We start from the raw sequence: 12,696 nt of genomic DNA on the forward strand, positions 1-12,696 counted from the left end.
CACCAATGATTTTCTCTGCAGACCCTAACTGTCTGTTGTAGTCTGTCCCTGTCCTGTTTGGTGGCCGAACCAAATCGGACAGTGATGGCTGTGCAGAGGACAGACTGGATTATTGCAGTACAGAACTGAATCAACAGTTCCTGAGGCAGGTTGAATTCAAGTAGGAAGGTTCAAAGCCAGTTTACTGTGAATCAACTGACTTTATTGATTTGTAGCTCATTATTGGTTGATTGAAGGAAAGGTATTGCAAGAAAACTTGAATAATTTGGCAAATCCCATGTAGTATCGATGAAAGAATGTAAACAGTAGTCTGGTGTTTCCTATGAAAGATGCTTACACGTGCCTTGTTTCCTTTTTTGTAATTTAGTGTTAACACCCTTCTGAGGTGGGATTACATCTACGTGTTGCATGAGCAATATTAGCTGTTTGAGTTGGGTGCACTTGTATAAACCAGCTAGCCTTGAAAATTGTATATTATGAACAACTTGCTACAAGTATTAACCAGAAACCAGCAAATGGTGTTATAGTGGAGAGTTTGAGAGCATGGACTGATTCAACCTGGGATGAATTAAGACAGTGGAGGGTGAGTGTGGGAAACTATTTTTTTTTTATACCAGATATGTTTTAGGAAAAAATGTCAAGAATTTACACATGTTGAAGACTACACTGATCTGATTGTAATCAATATCTGAAACCCAACTTTTTTTTTCCCCTCCCCAATTGTATCCGGCCAATTACCCCACTCTTCCAAGCTGTCCCGATCTCTGCTCCACCCCCTCTGCCGATCTGGGGAGGGCTGCAGACTACCACGTTTCCTCTGATACATGTGGAGTCGCCAGCTGCTTTTCACCTGACTGTGAGGAGTTTCGCTAGGAGGACGTAGCACATTGGAGGATCACGCTATTCCCCCCGTTTTCCCTCCCCCCAAACAGGTGCCCTGACCGACTGTAGGAGGCGCTAATTTAGCAACTAGGACACATACCCACATATGGCTTCCCACCCGCAGACATGGCCAATTGTGTCTGTAGGGACGCCTGACCAAGCCGTAGGTAACACGGGGATTCGAACTGGAGATCCACATGTTGATAGGCAACTGAATAGACCACCACGCCACCCAGACTGAACCCCAACTTTTGACTTTTAGTCACACATTCTGCCTACATCCAGAATGCCCTCAAACCAACCACCAGATAGCTGGAAATTGATTTTTCACTGAAATCGGCCATTGAATTATGGATTCACTTTGACCAGATTTTTATATATTTTTGAAGGACAGTGTAGAATGTGATGTGAATGTGTTTGGAATGTGCAGGTTCAAAGATTTTTCTTGATCAGCGTTATCTAAAATGGACAAATGAGTTTTAAGGGGCTCAACTAGTGTTGCAAATCAAACAGCTCTCGGACACTTACAAGTTTGCAATGTTGGGGATTATGTGCTACACGTCAGAAACTCACACTCATGACACAGACTACAAAATCAAGATGTTAGGGCCATGATGTTCTACAAATGTAATATCGCAGCTATTGCTGATAAAGTTTGCACATTAACTTGCATGAAATAGGTTTGCTAGTGGAAATCCAAGATCCATAAGATCAGTAAAGTAACTATGACTTTTACCAGGGAATATTGAAATGGCCACATGTGCAGTGCCAAATCTGGAATGCAGTCTATTAGGTAAATCTGGCGTTATCATTAAAGAACTGAGTTTTTTGCCACTAGGAGTGCTACTGAGCAAAGTGGGTTCTTGCACCATAACAAAAACGGCAACGTATGATTTTCGAGCACTCACGACAACGTATGTGCTCGCCACAAGCATGGAGGTTTATAGAGGGCAATGCAATGAACATGCTAACTGCCTAACCAAGCCTAACAGCATTTTCAGAGCTATTTAGTATGTTGTGACCCTCAGTCAAATCACTTTCATTATCATCTGGCTATCTGACTATTAAAACATAGATATGTCAATGACAACACAAAACAAAGGTTTGTCAATGACGTGTATTGTGTTATACGCTCTTTTGAAACAAAGTGATCAGACCGAATCGAAGGGGAAAGAAAGTTGGCTTTTTGACATTGAAGGTAATGGGGAGAACTGATCTTTATCCTACTAATACAAAGTGGAAGTAGGTTGGGCATACCTGCAACATAGGCTATCAGTCCAACAAAGTGGCAGGAGTTTCCTCTTCGAGCAACTGTGCTGAAATCTAGATGTAAACATTGGAGCCTTTTAATCTAAGCGTTGTAGCCTTCTAAATATTGAAAATTAAGATTTTTGTGAACATCTTTGATGGCAATAACTTTTGATGTTATCGGGATACAACGGCATACTCTCTCGTCTGCCCAGGCAAAATTACGACTATTAACAGTCCATGTTTGATTGCATGGAAAACTGATACTTTAAAGCTGAACTGCAACCTCAAGGGTTCCGGTTGCATTTCTTTTGGCATACACTTACCAGGAGTCATTTTGACATTAATAACTTGTTTGATGGCCACAACACCACAGCACATAGCGTTTGTTATGCCCATCCTTTTTGGTGGACCAAACACTGCTGGGTGACAAAAACATGTCACTACCTGAGTGACCCCTTGGATGTTTTTTCTGGAATATTGCCGCAGACACGTTTGTATTTCTCTGTATTACTGCAAATGCAAAAGCTTTCATCTGTGGCCGATTGGCCGAATTGTCATTGTCACCTTGTTTGGCGAAAGATGGTAACTTCACAAGCATTTATTTAAGTGAGAATTTTAGATTACTTTTAGCTTGATCTGTAGTTGCACAAAGAAGGATGGATGTTTATAGGCAAGATTTGCACATGTATAAGTCATGTTTCTAGGGAGGTTTTGTGATAGTAGCATAATCAAGGCATGATACCCCATGTGGTTTTCTTTCTCTTTTTTTGGCACTCTACCAATTTGAAAGATGTGGGGGAACCCCCCCCCCCTTTATTTTTATTTTTGGTATTTTTCAACTCACGTAGAGATTTGTCCTCTTTAGTACATGTTGTCATCGCTACTCCGGGGAGGATTTTAGACCTCATCAAGAAAGGAGTGGCCAAGGTCAACCAAGTGCAGATGATTGTTTTAGATGAGGTGAGTTATGTTCATTTTAGTAAAACGTCACACTGATTTGTCAGGACGTTTTTTTTCTCTTGATCTTTTAATATGTGGAGCAAAGTCTTACTACTGCTGTACCCCAACTGTCTGTGTTCAATAGGCTGACAAGCTTCTGTCTCAAGACTTTGTAGTGATGATGGAGGAGATACTGGGCTTCCTGCCCAAACAGAGGCAGATCTTGCTTTACTCTGCAACCTTCCCGCTCAGTGTGCAAAAGTTCATGGTATTTGAACAGTAATGTATTTGCCCGAGGCAAATTAATCAGCTGATACCTGTACTTGTCGTCATTCATGTTATCTGACAATGTAATTTGTCTTAATAACCTGCACCACAACATTAGATAATATAACTGCTAATTTGCTTTCATGTGCTTGGCAGAATTCTCATTTGCAGAAGCCTTATGAAATCAACCTGATGGAGGAGCTTACCCTGAAGGGAGTGACTCAGTATTATGCTTATGTGACTGAAAGGCAAAAGGTTCATTGCCTTAACACCTTGTTCTCCAGGGTAAGTATTGTCTATCTACTCTGTATTGTCCTGAAAATTGTTTTCCTCCAGTGTAATTTGTATTCTGTGAATCTAGATTCTTGCATTGTGAATCTGAAACTTACATGTATAGTGATGTCAGTAGTATTTCATGTTTGGTTGTATGTCTTGTGCAAATTGTTGGATTTCTGCTTCTACTACTACTACTACTACTACTTTCGGTTGCTCCCGTTGGGGGTTTCCACAGCGGCTCATCCATTTCCGTTTCTTCCCGTTTTGTTGTATTTCAACTTAATTATTTAAATTCTTATTTGTTTTGGCGATAAGTGCAGTGAAGCCTAATGTCTTGCACTTCAAAAATTTAAAGCATTTCCTTTGCGTTAGGCTTTTACATTGTGGTATTATATAAATTTGACTGTAGTATTCATTGGAATAATGGTTTACTCAGTAAAATTCTTTGCCAGTTGTCTCATCAATGTAGCTTATGTGGTATACTCAACCATAATACACATCTTCAGCACTGACACACAATGACCTTGCATCAGCTGTTACAAAGTAACATTGGTCTTGGCTTCATTAATTGACCTACAGAACAAAATACTCCCTTTTTGATATCAAAGGCTTTTCAGTGGCTCTGTAGATGGAAATTGATCCAGCTGACAGCATGTCATAAGTTATAAAATGGAATAATGATCAGCTTTTAATACCTCAAAAAATTCAACTTGACGTAGGATATACATTTTCTCATACAATGAATTTGTCGTTTTTGATTTACTTTTTCCACAGCTCCAGATCAATCAGTCCATAATCTTTTGCAACTCATCTCAGAGAGTAGAGCTCCTGGCCAAGAAGATCTCCCAGCTCGGCTACTCATGTTTCTACATCCATGCCAAGATGAGACAGGTAGAGTCAAGGTTCTGCCTGTTAAGCTCATTTACCGTCTTTATTGCCAAGTGGGTTCCTAAATGTTACGTGGAACCTGGACTTTAAACTTGCATTTGGCTGCTAAGACGTGTATGAACACCATGATCATTTCTCATGGCCGTTGACAGGAAACGGGAAAAGAGCTTCCACCAGCATACAGTTTTTAAGGAAATACTGCCTTCTAAGCTGTGAAAACTTGATTTCTCAGAATCAAGTTTATTGGCCATGTCGGTTTGTTTGCACACACATGGAATATGACTCCGGTTTCGTGGCTCTCACAGTGTACTTGACATAGAATAACAACACAACACAACTCCTTCCCCACTCAGGTATTTTGTCAGTGTAAGTAGAGCTCGTTGATATATTGAACATTTATTTAAGATATATTCATGGTGATTTTGTTGGAGTTATAAGACAATATTGTGATGATCTTAATGGCTTTTTATGTGGCCACTTTAGTTTCCTGAAGACAATGCCGGTTGTAGTAGACTCGTGACCCCCTCCCCCCCCAAACAAAAGTGTTGGTAAGAATATTGAACTCACATCGCATAGCCACTGGCCTGACCTCCGTCTTGTCAAGCTCAATTGAGGGTTTGGTCCATTGTCTTAAGAGAATGTGAATAACAATGCTTTGCAGCGTTATTATTCTAGTAAGAGAATGTGAATAATACTATTTAGCCCATCTGTAAACCAGGAAGGAAGTTTTCACATTTAAATTGTCTGCTGGTGAAGTTGGCAGTGGACACAATTCAGCAGCGGTTCAGACACTCAGAATGGCTCATTATTATGGGTGGAGTTTTATCCCTACTGCATGTTCCCCAAAACCACATATTCAAGTTCGAGAAAATTTGCCAGAAAATCTTTATATTTTTGTTTATTTTTTATGCCATTTAGCCAGTATGCATTATGTGTTTACCTCTAAGTGTATCTGATTGCATTTAATAAAGGCTAAGACAAAATTATGCGTTTGTAGCAAAAACATTCTTAAGCCATTTCAGAGAATGCCAAGCCCTAGACCAAATGTGACATCGGATAACAAAAGGCACCTGTATCATCCTGCAAAAAAAGGTGCTTTTTGAATCAGTTTGCCATTTCATGTAAAGCCTGACAGGGATGGAACTACCATTTCACATCAGAGACCGTAATGTAACCACCATGCCTTTTCTTAATGGTTAAGAATGTGGCTCATTGACAGTCACATACGCTGGCATTAAATTCAGAGGTGACGTGTTGCCACACTGCCAAATTGTGCATGCTGTTTTTCAACCTTTTTTGTAATTGGTGTGCTTCTGCCTAAATGTTCTGTTACCCCTTTGTCATGTCAAAGACCTAACTAATTTCTTGTGACTTGTAAGTCTTGATTTTATTTTGAATTGTGCATGCTAAATTCTGTAGCCCTATTATGTCGTCAAGGCTTTTTTTGTTTTTTGATTTTATGACTTTATTTTTTAAGTTTTGTCTTTTTCTTCTTGCGTGCTTGTTTTGTTGTGAGTTTATTTTAGGGAGCCAAGTAACATCTGGCCAGCGACTATAGCTGAAAACTTTGCTTTTGGCCAACTGAGGCACTCTTAACAGTAATGCTAGTTAATATGCACTTGCCCTATCAGATAAATCGCAAATGAATAAAATATTTCCTTGCAGGAGCATCGCAACCGTGTGTTCCATGACTTTAGGAATGGCCTGTGCCGGAATCTTGTCTGCACTGGTAAGTGATAGAGCCGGATGCCGGTTTATCAGTTGGGTTTTCTTACAAAAGTGTTAAGACATGAGTTGAAAGAGGTGATTCTAAAATTTTAGAAGAACGGAGAGGTGTTACAAGGCATGATACTACTCGTAGAACTTTTAAAAAGCATTCTTAAGAATGCAGTGTTCAGTAAATCTCAAATTTGAATCATCTGCCAAGTAATACTGGTGTTGAAGAGCAGCTAAACAGATGTCGCAAAATGACTTGTCGCGGGGGTAGAAAAGCTTATGGCCTATGCAGTCTGTTAGATGGTTACGATTTCCTTTTGTGAGCTTTTTAACTGGATAATTTGTCATTTACGTTTGGATAATACACTAAAATCTTTGTAGCATTACCCAATTGTGAGCCCACTAAAAAAAAAAAAAAAAAACATCAATTTGTGAGAAAAATCCTCCAAAATCCCTTTCAAGTGAACTCTATGCATCATTTTTGGGTAGTAGCACGTTAATTTTTTTGGAAAGTTAAATGAAAGCGCCACTATTTTTTTTTTTTTATCTAGGTCATGTTTCCCATTTTTAGGAATCAAATCAAGCAATGGGTTGCAGAATCTTTTAAACTGATTCTGCATTGAGCAAGTTAGCGTCAGTCAACTGCTGAGGACCAAACTGTCATGTAATCCCTGGGGGCAATGGTGCTTGCCAAATAACATCCATTAAGAGATCCTTTTATTTACATAGACTCACTGTTTTTGGATGTGTCTAATGCACCGTTATGAAGACATTCGCAGTACAGTTAGTCAGCGCCGTGATTGACCTTTATTTTGCATTTTTTTCTGTGCAATTCCCTCCAACTGATGCTTCTGCTGTTGTCTTCCTGCAACAACTTGCTCTTCACACGATTACAGAGCAAGACTTCTGCTGTTTGTTAGAACTGGATTAATATCTGTATAGGTCTAAATTCAAGATTGATATCCTGACGAGAATTGGATTAATATCTATATAAATTCATGATTTATATCCTGGCTAACGCTCTTGAGACTCCTTTTATACATTTTGAGCTTGTTATTGGCAAATAAGAGCTCTTTTAGTGGGTATTATTTGGTGAGTATAATTTTCCAGAACGATTACATTGCAGCTTGCGCAATACTGAATCAATTTAAGTTTCTGATTCCCATTTAAGGATTAAAGTTAAAAATTACCAGAAATTTCATTTAATAATTTTCCAACAATTTCTTTTAATAATTCAGAACTGTGGGATGCAACCATCTGTTTTGCCCTTTTAGTGACATTTATGACAAGTTTACCCACTTGCATTCTATCAATGATGTAGCAATCAAAACGTTTTCTGCAGCTTGTTTAAAGGTATAGTATGACATTTCTGCCTGAATTGAAATAGACATGCAATTTAGTGACTCCTCCAGGGGCTTCACCCAAACAACAAAAACACTTAGCTGGCCCAGCTCCTGTGCCCTCACCCTCCTACAAATTAAAAAAAAAGGGATGGTGGGAGACACGACTTCTGTCTTATTTCAATCATTTATCATTCAGCAAACCCCACTGATATTTAAGTTACGCTTCACAAAAGTGTAATTGCTACACATTGAACCTTTTTTCTCATATTTCTCCTGCAAGGACATTCTAGCCATATCTATTAATTCTGACAGCGATAATTTTGTTAACAGGGTTAACATTGTCAAATTCGGTAACTTTTGCAACTAATATTACACACAGAAGGTGCTTAATTTGTGACGCATATGTCAGAACTAAAGCTACAGTCCTGAAAATTGTTTTTTATTTTATGTTTTGCTTAATTTGTTGACTCTTGTTAAATACCAGTAAATGCATCCCTTTTGACTGTAAATCTAGGACATCAATTGGAGATGAGGGTTACCATGGCTGCTTCAGTGCTGTTATGTCAGCACCTTCCTCACTGCTGAACTAAAATCTTGGTTGAACATTGGTTTAAGCCATTGATGTTGTAGTGTTTGAGGGTCTAATACGAGCTTAGTCTGCCATAACTCCTTGTCAGCTACGACACCATGACTCCTCCAGAGTCACCACTACTTGCTGTCATCTTTCCTATTTGGTTCCCGTGGAGGTGTTAAATGCTGTCCATCATACGTAATTTTAATTTTCCTACCACACAGTGAACTTGGAAAAAATGAACTTCAAAGATAATCATGATTCAGATATTAATCGATTAGCTAGTATCACAAATGGTGATACAAATTATCAAAAAGGAGGATGTGCACCTATATCTTCCGGAATGTAGATGAAAGTGATGTGCTATCTGACAATGGGAAGTTCAAATGTATTAAAATGCGGTTGTAGAGGGGGCATAGATGACTAACATATAAAAATAAGCAAATTATGTTAAACAACGGTTCATTGTAACAGTCTGAAATTTGCCTAGACATTTGGGTTGATAAACAAGACACTGCATGGTGGTCCAGTGGTTAGCACTATTGCCTCACAGCAAGAAGGTCCTGGGTTTGAACCCCAGGCCGTCCCAGGTCCTTTCTGTGTGGAGTTTGCATGTTCTCCTCATGTCAGCGTGGGTTTCCTCCAGGTGCTCCGGTTTCCTCCCACCATCAAAAAGGATATGCATGTTAGGGTTAATACTCCTTCCTGTGCCCCTGACCAAGGCAATGAAAGAAGAACTGGAGTTGGTCCCCAGGAGCTGCACCACAGCTGCCCACTGCCCCTATACAATAGGATGGGTTGAATGCTGAGAAGAAATTCGTTGTAAGAATACGATGACAAAATAAAGTGGCTTTCTTCTTTCTCTTGAAAATCTTGGGCTGTTTTTTGGCTCATAACGGCAATCAGTTAAAATCTTTAAATTGGTTCAGAGATCACTTGCTCGGTGGGTAGTGTGAAGAAGCCAAAAACGGGCAAATGAAGGCCTGTAATACACTTAGTAGTTGTCAGTAATTTGCTAAAGATTCTGGCTAATGAAAGTGGAGTTGAGTCCTCCCACCAAGAGGGATGACTGCCCTCTCAGATTGTGACCTAAACCCAAGGCTCAGCGTTTTCGTTTTTTATTTTTCCAAAGCCATCCAGCATGCCGAATTTCACCACAAGAGGACACTGTTACATAACCTCACACGAAAAGGAACAACTTTTGGATCCATGGAAACATAAAATCCGGGTGAAAGTCAGTTTAAAAATTGGGTATTTTTCGGTGAAATTCGGTAAAAACCGAAAATGCTGAGCCTTGCCTAAACCTTAACCACATCAAACCAATGCCTAATCTTCACCAGGAGGAGGGGTGATTTGGAGATGTCCTATCTCATCTTGAAACACTTGTGGTTAGGGATCCTGGTGGGAGGAGATGTAGGTGTCAGGGTCCTCTGCCAAACTCTTGAGAAATGGGTTCCAAGTTGTTGAAGTTGGATGAAGGTTTTCACATGTAGTGATGTCAAAGGATCACACCAGTCATTAGTATTGTAAGCAAGCAGTCGGTATCCACAGCTAGAGCTGGGTGATATATTGCTATAGCCTAATCTTTTATGATGAGACTACATATTTTCTGAGATTGTAATATGGTGATATAGATTTAGGCTGCTATAGGTAATTTGCTATAGACTGAAGTTTCTTGACTGGTTCGTTTGCAACAGTTTTGAATTCTAAATGATACCTAGAATGTTGTAAAATAGCTTAGCCTTGAACATTTTGGTGGAAAAATGTTAACATGCAGCAATATTTTTCATTTTCTTAATAGTATTTGAGATATTATCTTTTACATTTTTTAATTCATGTATCTTTGTCTTTGTACCATTTCATCTCGAAGTGGAATTTTTTTTTAAATTTTTTTTGGGTAGGAGCGCTTCCTAGACTCAAATAATTTTTTTGAGGTGATCTTTGGCTCGGGATATATGTAGACATTAAAATCACAAGAAGACTCCAAGGCACTCGCTTTAAAAAATTAAAGTGCGTTGGAGTTTTTTTTTATAGGTCTTACATGACCATGCCATGACATTAAAGGCTTTTTGTTTTTTTTTGTTCGTGATATGTGGAGTGTCTGTTGTTGTCCATGTATGTATTGTGCTGCAGAGTTTAATGTGTACTAAAAACAAATTCCACTGGCCTTGGTCGTGTGGCAAATAAAACAATCTCATCTAATCTAATCTTTAAAGGTGCCTTGGAGTCTTCTAGTGGAAAAGAGTTTTTCAATTTGCATAAAATGTTCTTTATGGTCATTAAAGGTTGAAATTAAATGTTATATTTTACTTTAAAAGTCCCAAAACATGATTTGGAATTTCTTGTACTTTTGCTGTATTAACGACTAGACAGAGGACAGTATCTTAATGAATAAGTTCATATCGTCCAGTGCTACCCACCACTAGCAATTGAAGACAAAAAAGTGAACATTTTCAGGTGCTAAACATTTTGCCTTTGAAGAAATACCAGTTGAATTTCTTTTTTGTTCTTCTCCCCCACCCAGACCTCTTCACGAGAGGAATTGACATTCAAGCTGTGAATGTTGTGATCAACTTTGATTTTCCCAAGCTGGGAGAAACTTACCTTCATCGTATCGGTAGATCTGGTAAGAGCCCAAATAATGAATTGATTTTGGACTCCTTTAGGTTCTTTGCTGGTACAGCAGTGTCATTAATAGTGCAGTGTAGGTTAAAGTCAGTGCTTGCATTTCCCCTTCCTGCACAGGCCGTTTTGGACACTTGGGTCTTGCCATCAACCTGATCACATATGACGACCGCTTCAACCTGAAGGGTATTGAGGAGCAGCTTGGAACAGAGATTAAGCCAATCCCAGGCATCATCGACAAGAGCTTATATGTGGCAGAGTACCACAGTGAGAGTGGGGAAGAGGTCAAGCTGTGAGCAGGTCAGAATATAAACGTTGAGCACTTACATACACACTTAGTAATCTCAGAAGTCATGACACTCACTGGGTGAGATGCAAAAGAAGCAAAGCTCATTTCATATGTCATGGTAAATAACAAAACCAACAGGCAAAATGTGCAACTGGATTTTTTTCACCTTTCATTTCTTTATTTACACATATTTAAAAAAAAATCAAAGATGCAATATATAATTTGAAAGAAAATGTGAAGAATTGCCTAAAAACCCTCCAGGGGCTTGAAAAGGGTCATTCTCCAGGCAGCATACTACAGGAAGCAATTACAGCAATGTGGTATGCATAGTTTGTATGCATCTGTCAGTACTTCCAGACACGGCATGTTTGATGTGAATAACAAGGCTCTTATTGATGCTGTGATAAGATTCAGCATTGATCACATTTACCAAAATTGGGTTTAAAAATTTGAGATTTTAAAGTCGTACACAGGTTCACCGTGTGCCCACAGCAACCCTAACTTGGTCTCTGATCAAGGTCACGTAAAGTTTTATTCTAGTATAAACACTGTTCCTTAATACCACCAGTTGGTTCGTTGGGGGTCGCACATAGATGCCATAGGCGAAGTCTTTCTAAGTTGAGTTAAAAACACTTGCCCAACATAATTTTCCCACAACCAACTGCACTTTTACATGATTATCTCGATACCCCAAGCCTTAAAAGTGGGGTAGGTAGCTTGGTAGACTTGGGTAATTTTCACAGAACACCCCTTAAAGAATTCACTCCCCCTTTTGCTCTGCTTTCTCCTTTCTTTCTGTAACCCTTGCCTCCAAACCAGGTTCATGCCCATGCCTGAGTTTGCTGTCGTAACTGACAAAACTTGTATTGTTACTGATCTTTGCATGTAAAAATAAATAAATTGGGATAAGTCTTAGTAACACCAACATTAGGGGTGGGCGATATGACCCAGATCTTGTATCACCGTATATGTAATCACAGTGACGGTATATGTCACAATACAGTAATTGTTCTGTAAATTCAATGAAATGGTGTAAAATAACCATACCATACTTAATCCCATGTCCACGCGACAGAAGTTGAACCCCTTTTCATGAGGTTCTTAACTTGTACTCAGTTGTCGCTGACTAATAACTGGTTTCTTTCTCTGCGTTGTGTAGTTGAGATGCATACACCGGAGTTGGAGGTCTGTGGGGGTTATTTTTGTTCAGCGTAAAAGTAAAACATCTTGTCCTCTGCATCTCTCCATACAGCTCCAAGCATATGTGCTCACTCAAAGTATAAAAACATATAAAATGTAAGCATATATAGTAAACACAAAACCAGTATAAAATACAATGAATACACAGTATAAAACAGCATCCAAAATATAGTAAAACAAAAGGTGGAATGAAAATGGTATAGAACACATCCTAGTACAAATCATTAAATTATTTTGCCCACGTCAAACCATTTTCTTGTATAGTGCAAAAATATACGAACATAGGCTAAAATAAATACTTCAAACCAGCATACCTTCAAAGTAACAAGAAAACAACACAGACATCAGTCACGTATCTTGTCCTCTGCATCTCTCCATACTACAAAAAATAATACAAAACGTCACACGGATCACTACAAAACATCGCATCAAAATCCAACCATTTTCAT

At 38.9% G+C, this 12,696-nt stretch overlaps 1 protein-coding gene across 2 annotated transcripts in view; it reads left to right on the forward strand.

Annotated features, from left to right (window-relative positions):
- Positions 1–12,696, forward strand: part of ddx6 (DEAD (Asp-Glu-Ala-Asp) box helicase 6) — a 36,172-nt gene that overhangs the window by 17,331 nt on the left and 6,145 nt on the right. For both annotated transcript variants that reach the window (XM_056283147.1, XM_056283148.1), the window contains exons 7-13: positions 2,999–3,093; positions 3,218–3,340; positions 3,496–3,624; positions 4,390–4,506; positions 6,169–6,232; positions 10,658–10,759; positions 10,879–11,058. In XM_056283147.1, the coding sequence (XP_056139122.1) occupies positions 2,999–3,093; positions 3,218–3,340; positions 3,496–3,624; positions 4,390–4,506; positions 6,169–6,232; positions 10,658–10,759; positions 10,879–11,054 (806 nt within the window). In that variant the 3' untranslated portion in view covers positions 11,055–11,058. The remainder of the gene's footprint in view (positions 1–2,998; positions 3,094–3,217; positions 3,341–3,495; positions 3,625–4,389; positions 4,507–6,168; positions 6,233–10,657; positions 10,760–10,878; positions 11,059–12,696) is intronic.

This window comes from Lampris incognitus, chromosome 7 (assembly GCF_029633865.1).
Source record: "Lampris incognitus isolate fLamInc1 chromosome 7, fLamInc1.hap2, whole genome shotgun sequence".
Classification (NCBI taxonomy): Eukaryota; Metazoa; Chordata; class Actinopteri; order Lampriformes; family Lampridae; genus Lampris; species Lampris incognitus.